We start from the raw sequence: 26,449 nt of genomic DNA, 5'->3' as shown, positions 1-26,449 counted from the left end.
GTATTGATTATACTAAACTTCTAAAATGTGAAATAAAACCAAAATACATTACGGTTATTGACTGATGCAGAAAATAGAAAAAAGTAAAATCTGGTGGAGATCTGCTTATTACATTTGGTATTCCTGTTGTGAAAAACTTGTTTGATATGTATTGAGTGAGAAAGAAACAAAGCGAAAAAGTGAACTTTTACCATTACTTTTGAAGAATTAGTCAAATAATTAAAGGTGAATTATTTGTATGTCCTTTTTTAATTGATGAATTACCTGATAAACCAAAAATTTATAATTTCAATCTGTAGATTTAGATACTTCTGATCATGTTGGCACTCATTGGATTTATTATGTTAAGATTAGAAATAGATTTTTTTTATTAATTTGGAGGTAATATACCAAAACAACTAGTAAATTATTTAGGAAAAACTTATTTATATTATTTGAGGGTATACCAAATTACTGCGAATTTTTGCTTGGTCATTTTTATTTACTTCTTTTAAAACTATTATACATCAATTATAAGTTGAATGATATTTTGAATTTAAGGAAATGAACATTTTAGGAAATAAGTTATATGCTAAACTCAACAACGATTTAAAAATTAAAAAATTTTCAGTCATTAGAACCAAAAATTAATGATGAATTAATTTGAAAATTTAAAGATATTAAATCAGCAATCGACTATTTTCAATCAAAAATTAAAAATATTGAATCAACAACAAATGCAAACATTCAGTGACAATTAGCGTCAGAATTTAAAAAACATAGCTATTATTACAGCCATTAGAAACTAAGTTGAAAGATATGTAATCATCTGTAAACTTAAAAATTGATCATGCAATAATTAATTTCAAAAATTATATGCTATTCTGAAGTAAGTAGGTCGTATTTTAGTTTCAAAGCTAGAAGAACCATAAATATAATAAATGATCTTGTTGATGTTAAAACTGCAGTGGTCGAATAATATTTAGTTACTGAGTTCAAGAATCTTGTTACTTAAGCTGAATGTGCAACTATTTTAACTCAGTTGAGCAGTTATGTCAAAAAAATGTATTTTAATCAGCTCAATAAAACTAATTTAATTACTTTACGCAAAAGGAAGCAGAAAAAGATTTTTCTGACTCTTTCTGTACGAAATGCTTTAACATCATATTTCAACTTGTTAACTAATCTTAAAGATAAAGTGTAGTATAAACAAATTATTGAACTTACCTTTATGACTAGAGTCAACAAAAAGAGCACAATTTCAATGAATGTGATCTTATTCTTAAAAAAGTGTTTCTTTGGGTAAAAACAGATAGAGAGATTTAGCAATTAATTATTTTGATTTTTTGTTGAGTGTTTTGACAAACTGTACAAAATAACTCCTTACCTCCAATCAACAAAACTAGTGAGCAAATCAAATTTTCAAACTATGTGATTAAAAGATTGTGTTAAAACTGTTCCTGTCGATTTAAAGTTAATTATATTTCATGAGGTAATTTATTTTTTATTCTATAGAAATAGAGAATCATAATTATATTTAGCATTTGAAATATAAAATGCTTACTGTAACACTTAACCCTCATAGAGTAACAACTAAATAAGGAAAACAAAGAATTGAAGTCTTTTTTCAATTTGTAAAACTAAAAACAGCAAATTTGTTAAAAAATTGTAGGTACTGTATCAAATATTCGTAAACAAATTGTTAATTAATTACATTAACTATTGAAGAAAAATTTTTAAAGAGAAAATATATTTCTGTCAGAGTAGATGATTTATGGTAAGCTGACTTAGTGAAATGGATTCTGGGAAATTTCAAAAATAGTAAGATATAAATTTTTAACTAACATTTATAGTTGTTTTCTTTCAAACTTTGTTTGGGCTATTCCAGTTAATGATAAAACAGGAAAAAAATATAGTTGTTGGTTTTGAAAAAATACTCTATTAGAGAAAACCAAAAAATTTAAAAATGATTGATGGTAAAGAATTTTATAATAAAGAATTTCAAGAATGAATGAAAAAATTTAATGTTAAACATTATTCAACTTTTAGTGAGCTATAAAAATCTGTTGCTGAACTATGTAATAGAACATTGAATGAAAAACATGTGGAAAAAAATTTTAATAGCAAGGAAAATATAAATGGTTTGAGTATCGAAATAAGCTGATGAATATAATTACACAAAATGTACAACAATAAAAATAGAAGTAAAACATGCCAACAAAGAAAGTGAAATGTAAATGTAGACAGTTTATATAACTAATCTATTAAATACTAACACTAAATATAAAATTGCTGATAAAGTAACAATAAGTAAATTTAAAGGAATTTTCGAAAAACGATATACAGCAAATAAATCAACATAAATTTTTAAAATTGAAGATGATAGTTAATCCAATCCAATCACATATAAGTTGAAAGATTGAAATGATGAAAAAATAAAAGGACTTTTTTATGAACAAGAACTAATGTTTTGAATTTTCCAGTTGTTTATCTTCTTGAATAAGTTTTAAATAACAAAGGTAATAAAGTATATGTTAAATGGTTAGGTTTTACAGTTCACACTATAGTTGGGTAAATAAAAGTAATGTCGGTTTTTAAAAGGTTAATAATAACCAACCACATGAATTGTTTGCATTTAAATATGCAATATAATTTGATTCTTTCTGGCTCACAATTTTTTATATATTTATTAGTTAATTCAACTTATCTTTTAATACACTGAGAAATTCCACCTTGATTTCCTTTTCCAAGAATTAAACTCAAATCATAGTTTAATGAACCAAATTTAATTATTGTCAGTTTTAACATAGACTCCTAAGATAAACAAGGAGCTGTAAATTACCAAGATGAATCGTGTTTACAAGATTTACTACATGTATGTCTAAAATTTTCGAAAACATCTTTTAAAATTAAAATACCGCATTTATTATATAACTTTGTATATTCATCTAAATTTTAAATAGTGCATTTTCCCAAACTTTATTTCCATGATTATAATCTTCATCTGAAATATTTTATTTATTAACCCTTGAATACAAACATTGTTTTTTAGGTAATCTTAAATGAAATATTTGATTTCTTTTAATATACTGTGGACAAAAGAGTACTCATTTTCCCGTTTTTTAATTTTTGAAAAGTTCAGTAAATGCCTACCTCTCCACTGCTGTAGTTTTCTGGCCATATAGATTTATTGTTGATAAATATAAATCTAAAATGATTTGCTTCCCTATTGATAATAACCCAGATATTTACAGTTATTTCTCGACTGCACACTCTCAGGTATAGTTCCCCTACATTGTACCCTCACAAACTTTCAACTTAAGGTTGTGGACTGAATGTATTTCGTGCATTATCATTATGTTTCCATTTATTTACTGTCAACTCTAAGCAACCTAAGACAGAACATTAAGTGTATTAGGTCTAAAACTTTGCTTTCGCCGATTTACCTCAAAGCTCTAGGCTTTATTGTGAAGAAAACAAAGTATGGTTCGAAATATTGGCCAACGTATCTGTCTGCTTTCCTCCATCTCTCGCAGCGCATACGAATCCCGCGGCGGAATGACTAGATGTCCGTTGAGGATATCCATGAATTGATCCAATTTTGCACCTGTCCACATGAACAGAATTGCTGGTTGCTGGTCAACAGACCATGCGTCTTTGATCAAAAAATGTGACTTTTTGAGGGAGCAATGTCTGGAGAAGACGGCAAGTGATATATTTAACTTGTCCCAGTATGTTTTGATGGGGTTTGCGATATGGGGTCGTTGGCCAGTGTGGCCAAGCGGTTCTAGGCGCTTCAGTCTGGAACTGTGCGGCCGCTACAGTCGCAGGTTCGAATCCTGCCTTGGGCATGGATGTGAGTGATGTTCTTAAGATAGCTTTAAGTAGTTCTAAGTTCTAGGGGACTCAAAACCATGTATGTTAAGTCCCATAGTGCTCAGAACCATTTGAACCATTTTTGACATGGGGTGGAGTATTGTCACGTTGAAAAATCACCTTTTCATGTGTGTCGCCGTACTATGGCCGTTTGTCTTTCAGTGCTCATCTCAAACATGTCAACTGCTTTTGGTAATGATGTTCTGTGATTGTTTCTGTTCGTTTTGGTAGCTTCCAAAACTTTCTCCCTCCCACCGCCACGCCGGCCTTCGGCGTCAAAATCGCCTTTCTTGAAGCGCTGAAATCATTCTATGCACGTTATTTCACTAATAGTCGCCTCACCATAGGTCCTTCGCTGCATTTCATAAACCTCATTAGCAGATTTCTTCATGCTAAAGCAGAAAATCAAAACTTCCCGCAAACGACATTTTCAATCAAGAATAATTTTATGATGCAACCACAAATCGACTAGTATTTTGGTGGCCCTATGGTTACAAATGTCTAAACTTACTGTACAACACTTCGACATGCCATCTGCACGACCACTTGCTACTACTGCCATCTCTTGTAAAATGGTGGAAGCAAAGGTGTAGAACTAGGACATGTGCTTCTAGGAAGTGAAGCTTAGTCTTTGGCTGATAAAGTTATTGCCTCTCACCAGTACTGGTTCATTCTGACCTTGTTGACGCACTGAACAACAGAAAAAAGAAACAGGCTGCTCCTCATATATTTGAAGTATTCCGCGTCAAGTAAATAGAGGAAAAGCCAGGTCGTATTCGAACATTTGTACATGGCAAACTGTACCTGAACCCCTAGGTGTAATAAAGCTGCCTTACTCCCACAGTATTTTTACGCAAATAACAAGTCACATGTAAACCAAATTTGGATAAAATTGCTCCTGTCGTTGCTGTGTAATAGTTTATGGTTTTATGTCACCTTTTTGTCACCCCCACGGCCCCACAGGGGTGCTTCGGGTCTCTTACTGTCACAGTAAATATGTTCCAGATACCAAGCGATAGATCTGTGAAGTATGCTAGAAATTGAAGCCTGCTGCCAGATTAATGCTGTGTGCTGGGCCGAGACTCCAACTCGAGGCTTCTAACTTTTGCGGGCAAGTGTTCAGCCACTTAGCTACTCAAACACGACTCACGACCCATCAGCACAGCTTTGTTCGCCCCCAGTAGCTGAGTGGCCAGCAGACAGAATGTCAATCCTAAGGGCCCAGATTAGATTCCCGGCTGGGTCGGAGATTTCCTCTGCTCAGGGACTGGGTGTTGTTCTCACCATCATCACGTCATCACCATCGAAGCGCTGGTTGCCGAAGTGGCGTCAACTCGACAGACCTGCACCCAGCGAAAGGTCTTCCCGATGGGAAGCCCTAGCCACATGATCCGCCAAAGCACAGCTTTAATTCCGCCAGCATACATCCCCCAAGCTGTGGCTAAACCATCACTTCAAACAGTACTTCCGCTCCTGGGACACCAGAATTGGTTGCGTAAATAAATTAAATGCAAAAGAGACATCTGGAGGTGTTTTAACTTTCATATCATTTTCCAATCTTTCTTTCTAACCTGTTTAAAGTCAGATAATTAATACATTAACTCATTTGTAAAGACAAGTAGTAAAGAGTAAATCAGTCGCAGTGGTGTTTATTGCGTTTGTAAAGTAATCAGACGTTTGAATCCCATACACGGGAGATTCTTTAAGGAATCGGGGACTTGCTAATACCAAAAAATAGCGGCATTCACAGATTCACGCCCGTGGCTTGCTGACTACGCAGCTGAAGCATTTATGTAACGATGGGAGCCCGGCTGACGAAACTGTAACTCCATAACGCACAATGGCATTGCAGAAACAACAGTCAAAAATCAGCAGATGAAGTTCATCATTAAAATTTTTTATTAACAGTCAATATCTGTTATGTCAAATCCAAACTAAAGCCCAAAATGAGTAATACGGCACGACCAAACTGTATTAGAGACCAATTTAACTGAGTTCACCTACTTTGGAAAGGGTTGGTAATGTAACAGATAAAAGAAGTCCTCAGAGTAACTTATAAGTGCTTAAATGACAATAAAGCAGAATACTGTATATTGAGTTCGTTTCTACTTTCGAAGACAATGAGAAGTCCAAAGCAGAAAGTAAAGCATCAGAACAAGTAGATGAGTTTGAGTATTTGGAAACCATCTTCAGTACAGCAAATGATATTAGAATTCAAAACAGTAGTAAACGTATCTTAAAGAAGATAATATCACTATGAAAACTGATATATGCATCTACAAATCACTTATGGAACCAGTTCAAGGATGTGCATAGGAAATATGAAATCAGGAATACTGGAAAAGAAAATGTAGCACACAAAAGTTTCAGAGCTGTGAAAGACCCTGTGACGCAGAGAAATGTGAATCTGAAAAGAAATTGAACTGTTGTACATATTCAGTTAACCACTACTGGAGCGAAGATAACCTCTAAGAGTTACGTGTATTGACCATGTAATGGGATGAGCTTTTCAGGCAATGTCCAAAAGAACATAAAATGTTTGAAAAGTACTAATTTGAAAGTTCATTTTAAGAAACTTTCTAAGTGCTAGCAAAACTCTGAGGGGACCTGTGCAAACTGAATCATGTACATATATGTAGTTCATCCATCCTGGGAATCAGCACATGGAGTTCATGATTAAAAACTTTATTAACAGCCAATATCTGTAATGTCAAATCCAAACTAAAGCCCAAAATATGTAACATGCAACATGTCTAACATTAAACCAATAATAGCCTCAGGTAACGACTGGAAAGTTCATCACAGACCCAGATATAGTCAGTAGTCCCCCAGTATCATGTGACAGGACTACTGTTGTACTCGATATACATACACTGAAGAGCCAAAGAAACTGGTACAAGCGAGTAATATCGATTAGGTCCCCTCGAGCATGCAGAAGTGCCCCAACACGACGTGGCATGGACTCGACTAATGTCTGAAGTAGTGCTGGAAGGGCACCATGAATCCTGCAGGGCTGTCCATAAATCCTTAAGAGTACAACGGGGTGGAGATCTCTTCTGAACAGCACGTTGATAGGTATCCCAATAATCTCCATGTCTGGGCAGTATGGTGGCCAGCGGAAGTGTTTAAAATCAGAAGAGTGTTCCTGGAGCCACACTGTAGAAATTCTGGACGTATAGGGTATTGCATTGTCCTGTACGAATTGCGCAATTCCGTCGCAATTCACAATGGACGTGAATGGAATCAGGCGATCAGACAGGATACTTACGTACGTGTCACCTGTCAGAGTCGTATGTAGACGCACCAGGGGTTCCCTATGACTCCAACTGCACACGCCTCCCACACCATTACAGAGCCTCCTCCAGCTTGAACAGTCTCCTGCTGACATACAGGGTCCATGGATTCATGAGGTTGTCTTCATACACATACAAGTCCACCCGGTCGATACAACTTGAAACGAGACTCGTCAGAACATGTAGCATGTTTCCAGTCATTAACAGTCCAATGTCGGTGTTGACGAGCACAGGCGAGGCGTGAAGCTTTGAGTTCTGCAGTCATCAAGGGTGCACGAGTCGGCCTTCGGCCCCGAAAGGTCATATCAATGGTGTTTTGTCGAATTGTTCGCACGCTGACATTTGTTGATGGTCCACTATTGGTATCTGCAACAATTTGCTGAAGGATTTCACTTCTGTCACGTTGAACGATTCTCTTCAGTCGTCGTTGGTCCCATTCTTGCAGGATATTTTTCCGACCCCAGCGATGTCGGAGATTTTATGTTTTACCGGATTCCTGACATTCAGGGTACACTCGTGAAATGGTCGTACGGGGAAATCGCCACCTCGGAGGTGCTGTGTCCCATCGCTCTTGCGCCGATTATAACACTACGTTCACTTAAATCTTGATAACCTACCACTGTAGCAGCAGTAACCGATCTAACAACTGCGCCAGACACTTGTCTTCGCTCCCGACCGCAACGCCGTATTGTGCCTATTTACATATCTCTGTACTTGAATGTGGATGCCCATTCCAGTTGCTTTCAAATGGCTCTGAGCACTATGGGACTCAACTGCTGTGGTCATTAGTCCCCTAGAACTTAGAACTACTTAAACCTAACTAACCTAAGGACATCACACACATGCATGCCTGCGGCAGGATTCGAACGTGCGACCGTAGCAGTCGCACGGTTCCGGACTGCGCGCCTAGAACCGCGAGACCACCGTGGCCGGCCAGTTGCTTTGGCGCTTCGGTGTAAATGATCTGGCGGACAGGGTGGGCACGAATCTGCTGTTGTTTGATGATGATAGCGTGGTGTACGGTAAGATGTCGAGTGGCTGTATTAGGATACGACTTAGACAACATTTTCTAGTTGGTGTGATGAATGACACACTCAAGTCGTTTAAATGTCTGGGCGTAACGATGCCAAGCGATATTAACTGGAACGAGCATGTGAGAACTGTGGCAGGGAAGGTGAATTGTCGACATCGATTTATTGGGAGAATTTTAGGTAAGAATGGTTAACGTGTAAAGGAGACTGCATATAGAAGACTGGTGCGACTTATTCTTTAGTACTGCTCGAGCGTTTGGTGTCCGTACCGGGACGGATTGAAGGAAGACATCGAAGCAATTGAGGAATGCTGCTAAATTTGTGACCGTTAGGCTCGAACAACACGTAGCTGTTATGGAGAAGCTTTGGGAACTCAGATGGAAGCACCATTGTGAAAACTCAGAGAACCGGCATTTGAAGCTGACTGTCGAAAGATTTCACTGCCGCCAGAATACATTGCGCGTAAGGACGACAAAGATAAGATATGAGAAATTAGGTCTCAACGGCAGGCATATAGATAGTCGTTTTTTCCTCGCTTTGTTTCTGGCTTGCGGCTTATGGATGCAGATGAAAGGAAATGTACTGAAAATGGCGCGACCCCAATTCAGCTCATTGTCAGTCAGGCAAAATAGAACGGGGGAATCATGTGGATCACGAGTGTCATCCACACTAGCAATGAATGGTTAAATCATTTAACCGCACCAAGAAAAATTTTTGAATCGTAGCTGTCTCAATCCTTTTCCTATTCTTGAAATATACGTGGCGGCACCGTTGAAAGTAGCCCGCCTCCTCCTTCAGTGTGAATACAATGTTTCTACATCTGAAATAAACAGGTATAACAATGGACAGTTTAATGCAAAATCCATTGTTAGGATTCTTCTGCCAGTACTTCAGTTTATTTCATCAGTGTAGGCAAACGTTTCTCTTGGCGATCTGCGAAATTACTTTCTCTATAGAAGAAATAATTCAAATTGTGGAAGCATATTGTGTAAACAAGTTCGATTAAGGAAACTCGTGAAATTTTTGGGTCAAATATCAGCATACAGGACTTCTAGCAAAGAGAACAATACAGAGAAAAAATAGATAAAAAACTGAAGCTCCTACGGACCTGTGCAAAATGTAAAATAACAAAGAAATCCTTCAGTTCGCACCCCAGAAGTTATTGCAAAAATTTGCCGAACAATTACTCAGATCCCAGGATGAACTGGCCCACGAGGCGCACATATTGATGTGACGGTTGTGCAGCAGTTACGGGACGATGTCGGTCAGAAACGTGTGGGTTACCGCACGTGGTTTCTGAATAACATCAACGATAGTTCGTTAGAGCCTTGCCACCATATCATGAGTAATGAAGCATCTTTCCGGTCACTTGGATTCACAGGACACGAGATACTGCGCAACGGGGATCCCTAACATTGTGTGTCAGGGACCACTCCATGATGAAACAATAGGCGTTTCGCGCGGTGCATCAGGAAAGCTCACCACTGGACCGATATTTTTTGACATCATCCTCAATCCGGTTGCATGTATGGAAGTTTCTGATACATTTTGTGGTCAACTCACTGAATTTCAAAGACAATACTGCTTCTTCCAACAATACGGAGCAACTGCTACGCGTCTAAGGTATCCCAGGAACAAGTTCACGATGTTTTCACTGAGGAACGAACTGTCAGCGAACATTTATGGCCACCAAGATCACCGGATCTAACAACATGTGATTTCTTTTTCCTGTGGCTGATGAAACAAACGGGCACGCAATGCAGGAACGCAACATCAGCCGACATGTTGCCGCCATAAATATCCGAATTTTGCGAATATGCTTAGACGTGTACAGCTACAGGGCGACAAGTATTGAACTATAACTTCGGAACGGTTTGTGTCAGGACATTCAAACTGCACGGTCGGCCGCAGGGCGTGATGGGAATTAGTATACGGATACATGGTTTATCGACAAGACCCACTTTCATTTGGATGGGTTCGTCAATAAGCAAAATTGGCGCATTTGAGGGACGGAGGATTCGCATTTCGAGTTAGAGAAGTCTCTTCACCCTCAACGGGTGACTTCGCAGTGCGCAGGGCCACACACAGAATAATCGCTGCGATGTTCCATGAAGGCACAGTGACTACCGAACATTACGTGTAGGTTTTGGAATATGATTTCATTCCCATTACGGCTACTGACCCTGATTTAACGTGGATCGTGCAAGACGGAGCTCGACCCCATCGAAGCAGGAGAGTGTTGGGCGTCCTGGAGGAGCACTTTGGGGACCGTATTGGCATGGGTCACAGTTGGCTGCCATATTCTCCGGTTCTGAACATATGCGACTCCTTTTCGTGAACTATATTAACGATAAGGTGTACAGAAATAAACCCAATACATTTCTGAGTTGAAAACAGCCATTCCGGAGTTCATCGACAGCATCAATGTTCCGACACTTCAGCGGGTCATGCAGAATTTCGATATTCGTCTGCGCCATATCATTGCCAATCAGGGCAGGCATATCGAACATGTCATAACCTAAATCTGAATACCTGTAGAGATGTTTACATGTTGAATAAAGTGTGTCCATGCCATAGATTGTACTAATCTACGGTTTTTTTGTATTCACTGAAGCGCCAAAGAACCTGGTATAGCCACGCTTTTTCAAATACAGTGATTTGTAAACAGGCAGAATACGGCACCGCGGTCGGCAAGGCTTATATAGACAACAAGTGTCTGGCAAAGTTGTTAGATAGGTTACTGCTGCTAATAAGGCAGGTTATAAGATTTAAGTGAGTTTGAACGTGGTGTTAAAGGCGGCGCACGAACGATGGGACACAGCATCTCCGAGGTAGCGATTTCCCCGTACCACCATTTCAGCCGAGTCTAGCGCCAATATCAGGAATCCGGTAAAACATAAACTCTCCGGCATCGCTGTAAGAACAGGACCAACGACGACTGAAATGAATCGTTCAACGTGACAGAAGTTCAACCCTTCCGCAAATTGCTGCAGATTTCAATGCTGGGCCATCGACAAGTGTCAGCCTTCGAGCCATTCAATGAAACATCATCGAAGTGGGCTTTTGGAGCCGAAGGTCCCCTCTTGTACCCTTGCTGACTGTACGACACAAAGCTTTACGCCTTGCCTGGTCCCGTCAACACCAACTCTGGACTGTTGATGACTGGAAACATGGTGCCTGGTCGAATGAGCCTCGTTTCAGATTGCATTGAGCGGATGGGTTTTATGGCTTTGGAGACAACTTCATGAATCCTTGAACCCTGCTTGTCGGCAGGGGATTGTTCAAGTTGGTGGATGGGACAAGTTCAGTTGGAGTGATATGGGACATCTCATACATCTACATACGACTCTTCTGTCTGAACACCTGCATCCATTCATGACCATTGTGCATTCCGATGGACTTGGCCAATTCTAGCAGGACAGTGCGACACCCCACACGTCGAGAATTGCTACAGAGTGTCTCCAGGAACGGTTTTCTGAGTTTAAACACTTCCACTGCCCACCAATCTCCACAGACATGAACATTATTGAGCGTATCTGGGAGTCCCTTGCAACCTGCTGTTCAGAAGAGACCTCCACCCCCTCGTACTCTTACGGATTTATAGACAGACCTGAAGGATTCATGGTGTCAATTCCCTCCAACACTACTTCAGACATTAATCGAGTCCATGCCACGACGTGTTCCGACACTTCTGTGTCCTCGCGGGGTCCCTACACGATATTAGTCAGGTGTACCAGTTTCTTTGGCTCTTCAGTGTAGTTCAGTAATTGTCACCATGAATGTATTTGATGTTTCTGTCGGTCAGTTCCAGCGTCTTCTATAAATGTATTTTTCACTGAATTTTTCAGTGTAAATAAATGGTTAAGTATTTTCCGCTCTTCGTTTCTGTAATTTCACAGCATTTCCTTTTTACTTAGACGGGCTACTTTCAACGGCTGTGACGTCAGTTTGTGACGTCCGTTTGAGGGTCGTTATTCGTTATATACAAAGGAAATTATTTATATGTTTTTTATATATTTTATTTTTAATTTATCAGCATGATTCTTTCTCTCAGGGATATTGTCTTTTCTTATCACTTTTATTTACGTGCATAAGTAAATATGAAACGGGTTCTTGAAAGGCCTCAGTTATTCATGTACCAACTTTAGATTTTGAACTTGATGACTGAAATATAGTTGCCGTTAACTGAATTGAATGTAATTTTGTTAATTTCTATTTATTTATTGCAAAGCAAGGCTCGAGATAATTTCGATTGTTGCCTTGAAGCGGCCAAAATAAAACTTACTGAACTCACGGAATCTGTATAGTTTAAAAACATGAACTTTAACGTAAATTAATTATCTGTTGCAATTTAAAAAGTTTATTATAACGAAATCTCTCGCATTTACAGTTACTGTTAACACTAAAAATAAATTAATACTTCGGCACGTAATGGCCGACCAGAGGCTGTATCGGAAGGTGAGCTTCTCGCAGCGCAAATTACTGAAAAAATGCTTATTAAAAATAATCAGCCACTGCGAGAATTTGATGTGACATCTATTACAAAGAATTTCATTTTGTAATAATAATAACAAGTTTATTTTAGTAATAAATACGAATAACTTACATAAAATACGTGTAGCCGCTTAACGGCTGCCTTCCATATAGCGAATCAAAACAGTGTATGAACCACAAAATACGTCCTTCCTCCTCGGCCGTACAATCGCGTCTCTTTTGATCCTTTTTTTATTTTCATAGACATTAAAAAAAGATGCTACTCTTTAATTAACAACTGCAAATCAGTTGTTTCAAGAACATCAACTATATCTTTTACACTAATTATATTCATACAATACTTAGTTACGGTTTACAACCGATAAAAATGTCAATATTTATGTGACGTACCGTTACACGGCGTTACCGTCTACGTGGTAGGTTGGTAATATGTCTTTGGATACTGTCATTGATCCACATTTTGATGCTTTCCATTTGTGAAGTTGTTTTTTTCTCATGCGACGCTCGCCGTCTGTTGCATCGGCAGACGAGGAGCGTGTGGAGACTGGCGCCGGGGTGTACAAGATACGTCCCGACGACGACGCCGACCTGGGGTCGGGGAAGGACTCGCAGCGGCTGTCCAACGGGGCGCAACATGGCGGTGCAGTGGGGTCAGCCGAGGGCGCTGCCACACCTTTCGAAGAGGCCGTCGCCATGACAGGTGGGTGCAGCGCCAGGCGTCACACACTGCGGGACCAAACTATATTCATCATAAGAATACGCCTGATGTAGACAAACAGAAACGTCATGATTGACTTCCGCAAGGCTTTCGATACAGTTCCCCATATTCGTATAATGAACAAAGTAATAGCATATGGACAATCAGACCAATTGCGTCATTGGATTGAAGAGTTCCTAGATAACAGAACGCAACATGTCATTCTCAATGGAGAGAAGTCTTCCGAAGTAAGAGTGATTTCCGGTGTGCCGCAGGGGAGTGTCGTAGGACCGTTGCTATTCACAATACACGTAAGTGACCTTGTGGATGACATCGGAAGTTCACTGATGCTCTTTGCGGATGATGTTGTGGTATATCGAGAGGTTGTAACAATGGAAAATTGTTCTGAAATGCAGGAGGATCTGCAACGCATTGACGCATGATGCAGGGAATGGCAATTGAATCTCAATGTAGACAAGTGTAATGTGCTGCGAATACATAGAAAGATAGATCCCTTATCACTTAGCTACAAAATAGCTGGTCAGCAACTGGAAGCAGTTAATTCCATAAATTGTCTGGGAGTAGGCATTAGGAGTGATTTGAAATGGAATGATCATATAAAGTTGATCGTCGGCAAGGCAGATGCTAGACTGAGCTTCATTGGAAGAATCCTAAGGAAATGAAATCCGAAAACAAAGGAAGTAGGTTACAGTACGCTTGTTCGCCCACTGCTTGAATACTGCTCACCAGTGTGGGATCCGTACCAGATGGGACTGATGGAGGAGATAGAGAAGATCCAACGGAGAGCAGCGCGCTTCGTTACAGGATCATTTAGAAATCGCGAAAGCGTTACGGAGATGATAGATAAACTCAAGTGGAAGACTCTGCAGGAGCTCGGTACGGGCTTTTGTTGAAGTTTCGAGAACATACCTTCACCGAGGAATCAAGCAGTATATTGCTCCCTCCTACGTATATCTCGCGAAGAGACCATGAGGATAAAATCAGAGAGATTAGAGCCCACACAGAGGCATACCGACAATCCTTCTTTCCACGAACAATACGAGACTGGAATAGAAGGGAGATCCGATAGAGGTACTCAAGGTACCCTCCGCCACACACCGTCAGGTGGCTGCGGAGTACGGATGTAGACGTAGATGTAGAAGCCGTAGCACACATACACTAGTGTTGTTACCCTCTTGGAAGTAAGCCCTAGTTACAGGGACAGGCAAAATAATGTGAACATTCTTAGTAATGGAATGGTTGTATCTGACGGGCAACAACGCGGATAAGGCACATGTGCTGGACTGCGCGTGTTCAGTACGGACCAGGCATCAGTGCAGGTCGTTTACGTAGTGCATACTCCGTTTCTGCGTCCACAGCTCGAGGTCTAGTGGCTAGCGTTGCTACCTCTTGATTCACGGGGTCCCGGTTTCGATTCCCGAGCGGGTTTGGGATTTTCTCTGCCCGGGGACTGGGCGTTTGTTTTGTCGTCATCATTTCATCATCATCACTCATGACAGTGACTAGATTGGACTGTGCAAAAATTGGACAGTGTAAGAATTGGGACTTTGTATGGGTGCTGATAACCGCGCAGTTGAGGGCCCCACAAACCAAACATCATTCGCACCTGCATTCAAAGGCCGAGGTGAACGTGCAAGATAGATGTAACAGAGTTTCGAAGAGGGCAGATTGTGGGGCCGCGATTAGCCGGAGCATCAGTAACCAAGACAGCCAACTTATTAGATGTTTCGAGAGTAACTGTTGCAGTAGTCATCACAGCCTAGACAAAGCATGGAAAGATATCATCGTGTAAACGTAATACTGGGCGCAAATCAAAGCTAAATGACAGAGATCGCCGTACGCTAAGACAATACAAAACTACGGCTGCTAAAGTGACTGCAAAGCTCAATAGCCATCATCGAGACCCCGTATCCATCGACAGTGTCCGCCGACAACTCCATAAAGCGAATATTCGTGGACGAGCTGCTATAACGAAACCACCAGTGACGACAACGAATGCAAAGAAGCGTAAAACGTGATATCGGGAGCATAAATCCTGGATGGCTGATCAGTGGAAACACGTCTTATAGTCTGTCGAGTCAACGTTTTCGTTATTTCAGACATCGGGCCGGATTTACGTCTGGAGAACGCCAAAATAAGCCTACAATCCTGAATGCTTTATTCCCACAGTTAAGCATGGAGGGCCGGCCGCAGTGGTCTAGCGATTCTAGGCGCTCAGTCCGGAACCGCGCAACTGCTACGGTCGCAGGTTCGAATCCTGCCTCGGGCATGGATGTGTGTGATGTCCTTAGGTTAGTTAGGTTTAAGTAGTTCTAAGTTCTAGGGGACTGATGACCACAGATGTTAAGTCCCATAGTGCTCAGAGCCATTTTTTTAAGCATGGAGGTGGAAGTGTGATGGTGCGAGCAGCCATATCATGGTATTCTGCTGGTCCTGTCATTACTCTCAAAGGCCGTGTTACAGCCAACGATTACTTGAACATTTTAGGTGATCAGGTGCACCTCGTACTTGAAATGTTGTTCCCCAACAATGATGCACCCATTCGCACAGCCAGAACGGTACAATCGTGGTATGAGGAGCCTGCAACTGAACTGCAGCGTCTTCCCTGGCCAGCACAGTCCCCTTGTGGGTGGTATTGAAGCGGAGACTCCGGAGCAGATTTCCGCCTCCCTTGTCACTACAGGAGTTAGAAGAGGTTCTGATTGTAGAGTGGCATAACATTCCACTGGAAACTATACAGTCATTATATACCGGTATTCTAAGAAATAATTGCAGATGTATTACGGGCAAATGAGGGCCCAACCCCTTATTAATAAACCAACCTCAAGTAAGTGCAGGTATTCACATTATTTTGTCTGTATTCTGTAGGTAATGGCTATCTTATTACTAAGTTACGTCAAATGAAACTAAGATATTCTAATATATTCACAGCCATCTATGTTTTTCTTAATCATGCTTTACCTGTGTAGTTTTTATCTCAAAAATCCTGTACAGTCACGGTCTCTCTACCGTTGTCCTCCGATTGTCGCGCTGTTAATACGCAGTATGAAAATGGCTCAGGCTTTTTCCTGCTCCGTAGTGAAACATGCGTGTGGAACGCGGTTAAAGAGTGGCGAGAAATAGGTTGTACATAATGTTTTTCACAAATTAACAGGAAAAATCGGCATTGAAGCTTTTCGAGGCACTATATTTGATACAGTTGAGGTACAAATGGTCAATGGATATAAAGCGGAGTCTGTATCGTAGTGGAGCGTTAATCTGGTGAAGTTCATGTATCGCTGGTTCAAATCTCACCTTGGTTATCTTTCGTTTTTCTTTCAATTTGAAATACCAAAATCCCGTAATTCTAAATTTCATCATCAACTTTTTATTAATACTGTACTCTTCCTGTTTCTAATTACATACTGCACGCGAAAGTCCTGTTTTAATTTCAAATGTAAATTCTTAACTTTCGATATTTGATGAAAGATTGTTAATAAAGGCCTGCTTAAATTAAGAAAACATAACAATTTTATTTTTAGGACAAAAGTAAAAACCGAATATTCTTTATTTGGACTATGACAATTTTATACCGCAGATGTAGTCTCACACGAACCACAGTGGTAAGTGTCGTAAAATCATTAAGAACAATTATTTTCACAGCATCGATCACACCTTATAAATGCTGCATTTTTACTTTTGCTACTGTATCATTACAATATGATTCCAACAGAACTGATCTGGAGCGAAGTTAAGGGGTTTGTCGCGAGAAATAACCGACCATTAAGCTACCAGACGCACTAACGCAAGCAGGTTTTTTACACGTCACTGTCGAACGCTGGCGGTATATAGAACGTCTCATCATAAAAAAAGGGAAAATGCGGCGCTTTCGTGCCTCCGTGGATTCTATTGTAGAAACTCGTTATCAACGTAGCAGGTTACAGTTCCCGAAATGAAATGTATTCTTCCGATTTGGGTAAGGAAGAAGCTAATGGATCATCAGACGACTGATGTAATTAATACCTTCAGTGGCGTCGGTAGTCAGAAGTACGGTGAAATCCTTCCAGTATGCTGTTTCATCACACATAGCTCGCTCAGAAAAATTACCCTTTGTTTAAGTCAGAAATTTTGATCACTCTTGTTTGTAATTAGAATGCTATGTTAGGTGAGAACGAGAGCATTTTATGTTTTTTCGTCTGGTCACCCAAGAAGCATGCGGTAGTGCTGGAATTTTGTCGAATGTTATTTCATTCTCTTTAAAAGTTAAGTGACCTTCTAAGTTATATTGTTTATCTGCTCGTCTCTTTTTACATCTGAACTGCAACTGCTGACATCATTGCAGGTTAGTGGGACCATCTGGCTGCCAGTGCTGTCCAAATTAAATTCGCCGGTAAAGCTGTTGTCCCGCATTATCGCTCACTCTGTGTGCGGGTAACACAGCATAATACGTGTGATTGTGGTCGTACGTGACCGTACTGGACACAGCTCGCCACAATGAGATTCAAGTCACACGCGGAGGCATACATGATGTAGTGGTTACATAAGGTTGATTATTACGGTGAACACAGTGTATCAGAGTCATGCTGGAACAGGCGTGTGTGCATGTGCACATCATGCTAAATACCGTTTAACACTACCAATAATATGTATAATGGCCTTAATATGGCGAGGAAGTGCGTCCACGAGTTTCTAGAGGTGCAGCATATCTAGCTGAAGATAATCATCTACTGTTGGATCCTGTAGGGCTACCAAATGCGAATAAGTTGTTTGCCGGTTTCACTTTCTGTTCCAAATAATCTGGTACATTTTCTAAGATATTAATAGCGGAAAGTGCCCAAAATGCCTCCTCTCACTTTTGCTTTTAAGAAAATAGAAAATGATAAAAAATTTGAAAGCATGCAATATTTACATGCCCAGGTAACTGTGTGCATTTAACCGCCACTTCCTGTGCTCTCCTTGGATCGAATCTGTCCAGTGCAGTACCGTGAAGGGTCGCTGATCCGGCCTGTAAGTGATTTTTAGGCAGTTTTCCACATCCAACTACGTGAATGCCTGGCTGGTACCCCAGCCCCATCTCAGTTACATAATGTGCAGACCATTATGAAAACAGCGCAACACTATGAAAAAAGCGCAACACTAAGAAAGAGTTGTGCGACATAAACAGCAGTTGATATCTGTGTTTCTACATGTAAAAGATGATATCTATTCAAAGTTCGCGCCAATCGCGCCACTGTTAGGATGCATACGTAACGGTCGTAAACGCAACATACCTTAGAGATTGCACTTGGCGAGCTGTTAGACAAAGATACCTTTAAGGCGACAAGGACTCCATATCAGCACATCAATGGCTTTGAACGACGTCGTGTATTAGAGCCATGAGAAGCTGGATGTTGCTTCTGCGATACTGCACAAAGACTTGGCACGAAGGTAGCACTGTACGTGATTTCTGGCAGGAGTGTGCATGAAAAAGTACAGTTGCAAGAATACTAGCTTCCTAGAGGGAAGGAAATCGTACTCTGCCCATGGCGGTGGCGCATCGTATTGCATTTGCAGCAGTAGTTGGCACCACAGGGACATAGCGAACTGTTACATATTGGTTACTTCAAGGACAGCTCCGACACAGGCGCCATGTAGAGTGCGTTCCATTGACCCCAAAACACCGCCGTATGAGACATCAGTAGTGGCGAACAAGAGCTCGTTGGAGAGCTGGATGGAGATCTGATGGAAGCTGGTTCTGCCTCGGTGCCAGTGTTAGTTAAAAGGCAGTCAGCTTGCAACCAACCAACCAACCAACCAACCTGCCTGCATGCATGCTAGGCACACAGGACTTGGAGTTATCGTCAGGGGCGTTACTTCGTATGACGGCAGCAACATTCTCGTGGTTATCCCACGCTCCCAGACTGCAAATTTCTACGTCGTTCTCCTGGTTCTACATATTGTGCTGCCATTCATGAACAGCATTCCAGTAGGTATTTTCCAAGAGGGTAACACTCTGCCACATATGGATGTTGTAACCCAACATGCTCTACATAGTGTCGACCTACTGCCTTCGCCTGCTCGATCACCAGATCTACACTACTGTCCATTAAAATTGCTACACCCGAAACAACCACCTTTGGCCGTAATATCGGCCTTGATACGCCTGGGCATTGAGTCAAAGAGAGCTTGGATGGCGTGCACAGGTATAGCTGCCCATGCAGCTTGAGCACGATACCACAGTTCATCGAGAGTAGTGACTGGCGTATTGTGACGAGCCAGTTGCTCGGCCACCATTGACCAGACGTTTCCAATTGGTGAGAGATCTGGAGAATGTCCTGGCCAGGGCAGCCGTCGAACATTTTCTGTATCCAGAAAGGCCCGTAGAGGACCTGCAACATGCAGTCGTGCATTATCCTGCTGAAATGTAGGGTTTCGCAGGGATCGGATGAAGGGTACAGCCGCGGGTCGTAACACATCTGAAATGTAACGTCCACTGTTCAAAGTGCCTTCAATGGGAACAAGAGGTGACCGAGACGTGCAGCCAATGGCACCCCATACCATCACGCTGGGTGATACGCCAATATAGCGATGACGAATACACACTTCCAATGTGCGTTCACCGCGATGTCGCCAAACACGGATGCGACCATCGTGATACTGTAAACAGAACCTGGATTCATCCGAAAAAAGGACGTTTTGCCATTCGTGCACCCAGGTTGAGTTCACCAACGCAGGCGCTCCTGTCTGTGATGCAGCGTCAAGGGTAACCGCAGTTGATAGTCCATGCTGCTGCAAACGTCGTCGAACTGTTCGTGCAAATGATTGTTGTCTTGTAAACGTCCCCATCTCCTGACTCAGGGACTGAGACGTGGCTGCAAGATCCGTTACAGCCGTATAGATAAGATTCCTGTCATCTCGACTGCTAGTGACACGAGGCCGTTGGAACCAGCACGGCGTTCCGTATTACCCTCCTGAACCCACCGATTCCATACTCTGCTAACAGTCATTGGATCTCGACCAACGCGAGCAGCAATGTCTCGATACGATAAACCGCAATCGCGACAGATCTTTATCCAAATCGGAAACCGTAATGGTACGCATTCTCCTCCTTACACGAGGCATCACAACAATGTTTCACCAGGCAACGCCGGTCAGCTGTTGTTTGTGTATGAGAAATCGGTTGGAAACTTTCCTCATGTCAGCACGTTGTAGGTGTCGCCACCGGCGCCAATCTTGTGTGAATGCTCTGAAAAGCTAATCATTTGCATATCACAGCATATTCTTCCTGTCGGTTAAATTTCGCTTCTTTAGCACGTCATTTTAGTGGTGTAGCAATTTTAATGGCCACTAGTGTATCTCCAATAAAGCACATGTGACATTATCGGATGACAACACGAGCATTAACCGTCCCTGTACTGACCGATCAAGTGCAACAGGCATGGAACTCCATCCCACAAACTGACATCCAGCACCTGTAGAACACAGTGCATACTTGCATTTAACATTCTAGCGGTTACGCCGGCTGTTAGTTACCAGAATATCACATTTATCTCGCACTTTCCTTAAGGTGCATACATGTCTAAAGAAAATTTGCGTCCTAATTTAGAATAACAGAGGCACTGCAATATTGTATGAAAGAGGCTGAAATCATATATTCCATTGAACAACCTACTTTTGTGATAATCGAATAATCAGGTTAGATCATAGTCCTACGGCAACAAGGATCAGTTATCAAACTGTTATAAAAGGATCCAAGGTGGAAACCGTTTTGAAGCTCTTTGCCAAACTCCAACTGACAAGCAGCTTGGCTGATTGTCTAGCGGGGAATGTTGGTCCAAGGCAAATTGTAGTTAGTCCTGAGAATGTCGGCATGCTTTCTGGAATTATTGTGCAACACTCGAGAAAGTCGTGAGAAGATTTTCAGCAGCAACGTTTCAGCACGTATCCATTCAAGATCCAAAGGCGCCAGCCGTTTTCAGGCTATGCGACATACTTCGCGAACCATATTCTCACAGCGACTGATAACGAAGGATTTGATGTTGACAGCATCTGGTTTACAGAGGAAGCAGACTTCCATATAAATGAAGTCGTGAATAAACAAAACTAGAGATTGTGGGGTTCCGAAAATCCCCCTTTTTTTGGAGTGATACAACTGTGATCAACAGTGAACGTTATGTTACAATTTCGGAACAGTTTGTCACCATACAGCTAGTGTTGGAGGATCAACCCCATCGCACCAAAGAGGTGTTTCGCTTTCTTCATGAATTCCTAGGGAACAGAGTCACTGAGTTGAATCATTTATTGGAGCAGGGACGCATTGGCCTGCATTTCGCCCGATGTAACCCCTTGCGACTACTTTTTGTGGGGGATGTGGAAAGACACTGTCTACCGGAATCATTCTACCACTGTGAAAGCGCTCGAATCGGCGATTTGTATGACATCTCAATCCTTGCGGGGAGAAACGCGTGAATTCTTAGCCGAACTGCGACCGTTATGTAGGCTACAGATATTGTATTTGTGTGTAGTCGCCTAGTGTTCTTGCATCTGTAACAAGTGTTCTGGCTGTGCCCTCTTGTAATGTTTTGTGGTTCCTGGCTGGATGAGGAGAGGATGGTTTCCTCCCACTACGACACGAAATGTACACGTCGTTAAAATATACTTCATTACAGGAACCAATTAAGTACTTAACTTCAATGAAGTCCGGTCTGTTCTTCTTGAATCTTGTCCGTGTCCGTATCACAACCATACAGAATGACTGACGCTTCCTCACAGCTAGCTGAGGTGCGAGCCCACGACTGTTACTGTGCAAGACTAGAGCACATAGCAACGTACTGAGTTGCAATGCGAACTGAGACCCGATGCGACGTACTGAGGTACTCCGGTTGAGAGATTGAGACAGGTCGCTCGGTGACGGCCTGTATGCATTCGGGAAGCTCAATAATTTGCCAAAACAGAGCAATTTTTTCGCGAAAACAGCATCATGCAAATGACTAAGAAACCAATTAATAAGTAGACTTAGAGAAAGCTTTTGACACTGCTGACTGGAATACTCTCTTTCAAATTATAGAGGTGACAGGGGTAAAATACAGGGAGCGACAGGCTATTTACAATTTGTACAGAAACCAGATGGCAGTTATAAGAGTCGAGGGGCATGAAAGGGAAGCAGCGGTTGGGAAGGGAGTGAGACAGGTTTGTAGCTTCTCCCCCATGTTATTCAATCTTTATATTGAACAAGCAGTAAAGGAAACAAAAGAAAAATTCGTGGTAGGTTTCAAAATCCACGGAGAAGAAATAAAAAAATTGAGTTTCGCCGAGGACATTGTAATTCTGTCAGAGACAGCAAACGACTTGGAAGAGCAGTTGAACAGGATGGACAGTGTCTTGAAAGGAGGATATAAGATGAACATCAACAAAAGCAAAACGAGGATAATGGAATGTAGTCGAATTAAGTCGGGTGATGCTGAGGGTATTAGATTAGGAAATGAGACACTTAAAGTAGTAAAGGAGTTTTGCTATTTAGGGAGTAAAATAACTGATGATGGTCGAAGTAGAGAGGATATAAAATGTAGACTGCAATGGCAAGGAAAGCATTTCTGAAGAAGAGAAATTTGTTAACATCGAGTATAGATTTAAGTGTTAGGAAGTCGTTTCTGAAAGTATTTGTATGGAGTGTAGCCATGTATGGTAGTGAAACATGGACGATAAATAGTTTGGACAAGAAGAAATGTGGTGCTACAGAGAATGCTTACGATTAGATGGGTAGATCACGTAACTAATGAGGAGGTATTGAATAGAATTGGGGAAGAGTTTGTGGCACAACTTGACAAGAAGAAGGGAAAGTTGGTAGGACATGTTCTGAGGCATAAAAGGATCACCCATTTAGCATTGTAGGGCAGCGTGGAGGGTAAAAATCGTAGACGGAGACCAAGAGATGAATACACTAAGCAGATTCAGAAGGATGTAGGTTGCAGTAGGTACTGGGAGATGAAGAAGCTTGCACAGGATGGAGTAGCATGGAGAGCTGCATCAAACCAGTCTCAGGACTGAAGACCACAACAACAACAACAATACGGAAGTTACGAAAGCAATAGATCGGTCGCATTTTTTGCTGGATGATAAAACTAGGTGTGATTTAAAAATGATGGCGGTCGAATTACCTAAGCTTAGGGCACAGGTTAAGACCCACAGAGTAGAAAAAAAGCATTAGCTGATTGTGGAGGAAGAAAAGCGTCTAATACCAAGTCGAACAAATATCTTAAAAGTAAGTTGAAAGAACTATCTGTGTTTGAAACCTCTTACAGTTTAAAGAATACTTATGAGTTAGCAAGTTTCTTGAAGGATGTAGCAGTACCAGAGGGCGCATTTCTGGTTCTTTTGAAATAAAAAAAAATTGTATACTAATATTCCAATTAAAGAGTGTCTTGAAGTGGTCAAGAATAAATTGTTAAAGCATTGTAAGCTGAGCCAGGCCGAACTTGTGGAATTTGTCGATATGCTAGAAACGTCACTATCGTTTAACTGCTTTCTGTTTAATAACAAGTATTACAGTCAGCGTGACGGCTTAGCAACGGGCAGCTGCCTATCTAGTACGCTAAACAGCCTGGAACGTAAGTTATTCAGGGATAATACAGCGCTAAGAGAGAAAACGGTTCATTATAAGAGATATGTAGATGACATTATAGCCATCGTCATAGGTGATGGAAAAGATATCAATGATTATTTAAATGCCCTGAATTCTATGCATAAGTAGATCATATTTACAGTAGAAGTTGAAAGAAATAATAGTATTAGCTTACTAAAGCAGCTGGCCGTCATACGTCTATCATTTACAGCAAACCAGTAGCTACAGACCTTGTTATTCATGCGCAATCCTAACATCCATCTAAGTATAAAAAGTCCTATTTTTGCTCAATGATACATGGGCTGTCAAAGCTGCCGTTGCAACGGAGCAGCGTTAGACAAGAGATAGATGAAACTTCCTGGCAGATTAAAACTGTGTGACAGATCGAGACTCGAACTTGGGACCTTTGCCTTTCGCGGGCAAGTGCTCTACCATCTGAGCTACCCAAGCAAGACTCACGCCCCGTCCTCACAGCCTTACTTCTGCCAGTGCCTCGTCTCCTGCCTTCCGGAGTTTACAGAAGCTCTCCTGCGAACCTTGCAGAACTAGCACTCCTGGAAGAAAGGACGTTGCGGAGACACGGCTTAGCCAGAGCCTGGGGGATGTTTCCAGAATGAGATTTTCACTCTACTGCGGTGTGTGCGCTGATATGAAACTTCCTGGGAGATTAAAACTGTGAGGATGGGGCGTGAGTCGTGCATGGGTAGGTCAGGTGATAGAGCACTTGCTCGCGAAAGGCAAAGGTCCCAAGTTCGAGTCTCGGCCCGGTACTCAGTTTTAATGTGCCAGGAAGTTTCATATCAGCGCACACTCCGCTGCAGAGTGTAAATATCATTCAAGAGATAGACGTTCTCAAGCATATAGCCTGTAGCAGTGGTTATGATACGGCCATGGTGGACAGGTTGTCTACAAAACTTAAAAAAGAAGCAGGGATAAGAAGGAAAAGCCATCTAACAATAGCAGGGGTTAAAAGTATGTTCCAGTGACATATCAAGGCCCATCTTCTAATAAAATAGACCGACAGTTTCGTAAGTTCGGCATGGTCCTGGCATTTAGCACGAAAAATAGTTTGCGCTCGAAACTTAGGCATACAATTGAAGACAGCACCGATAAATTTAGAAACACAGGGGTATACAGATTAAAATGTGGCGGGTGTGAAGGCTTTTATGTCGGGCAAACGGGGAGATCGTTTTCTACGCGCTTTCGAGAGCACACGAGTGCCCACAATAAGTCCGCTTTGGTGACCATCTGCTAGACTCGAGCCATAAACTTACTGATATGCAACAAGGTATGGAAATCTTGCATAAAGCTCCTGACGGAAGCAATCTCAACGTTATGTAAAACATAGAAATTCACATCTATATAGAAATTTAAAAAAAAAAAACAACTGAAAGAGGTTTCCAAGCAAATTGTTGAACAACCAATCAGAATCGGCGGACCATAATTTCTCTGAAATATTTGATGCGGTCTTCTAGAGATCCTGTGCGGTCTGTTCAGAAACTATGATTGGTGTTGTGCATCTGCTACGCTCGGAAAACCACATATACAGAACTGCTAAAAACTTTTCTCCCCGGACCTTTCTTAATTTAATGTGCCTATACAAGTTTTCATAGTCGGTTCGTACTACGTTCATAATGAGTGTATAAATGATGAGAGCCTTTTATAGCACGTTAGTACTTTTTTTAGCGTTTCAATACCTAAGATCGTAGTGCCCACACAGATAAAGCCCAGCATATAGGTTTTAATCACTTGCCACGTTGTATCTAACTCGTGTTATGAACAGCTTACTCTATGTGTAAATTCCTGACTTCCATACGTCAATAAGGGTGAATTATAATAGAATACTGGCCACTAAAATTACTACACCATGAAGATGACATGCTACAGACGCGAAATTAAACCGACAAGAGGAAGATGCTGTGATATGCAAATGATTAGGTTTTCAGTGCATTCACACAAGGTTGGTGTCGGTGGCGACAGCTACAACGTACTGACATGAGGAAAGTTTCCAACCGATTTCTCATACACAAACAGCAGCTGACCGGCGTTGCCTGGTGAAACGTCGTTTTGATGCCTCGTGTAAGGAGGAGAAATGCGTTCCATCACGTTTCCGACTTTGATAAAGGTCGAATTGTAGCCTATCGCGATTGCGGTTTATCGTATCGCAAACATTGCTGCTCGCATTGGTAGAGATCCAATAACTGTTAGCGGAACATGGAATCGGTGGGCTCAGGAGGGTAATACGGAACGCCGTGCTGCATCCCAACGGCCTCGTATCACTAGCAGTCGAAATTACAGGCATCTTATCCGCATGGCTGTAAAGGACCTTTCAGCCACGTCTCGATCCCGGAGTCAACAGATGGGGACGTTTGCAAGACAACAACGATCTGTACGAACAGTTCGACGACGTTTGCAGCAGCATGGACTACCCGATCGGAGACCGTGGCTGCGGTTACCCTTGACGCTGCGTCACACACAG

General features: G+C 41.5%; 1 protein-coding gene across 1 annotated transcript in view; it reads left to right on the top strand.

Annotated features, from left to right (window-relative positions):
* LOC126293657 (synaptic vesicle glycoprotein 2A-like) overlaps positions 1 to 26,449 on the top strand; it is a 161,905-nt gene that overhangs the window by 21,407 nt on the left and 114,049 nt on the right. Inside the window, exon 2 of the mRNA XM_049986942.1 lies at positions 13,200 to 13,373. Within this exon, the coding sequence (XP_049842899.1) occupies positions 13,200 to 13,373 (174 nt within the window). The remainder of the gene's footprint in view (positions 1 to 13,199; positions 13,374 to 26,449) is intronic.

Source organism: Schistocerca gregaria, chromosome 10, assembly GCF_023897955.1.
Source record: "Schistocerca gregaria isolate iqSchGreg1 chromosome 10, iqSchGreg1.2, whole genome shotgun sequence".
NCBI lineage: Eukaryota > Metazoa > Arthropoda > Insecta > Orthoptera > Acrididae > Schistocerca > Schistocerca gregaria.
The sequence above is the reverse complement of the archived record's forward strand: the minus strand, read 5'-3'. Positions and strand labels throughout refer to the sequence as shown.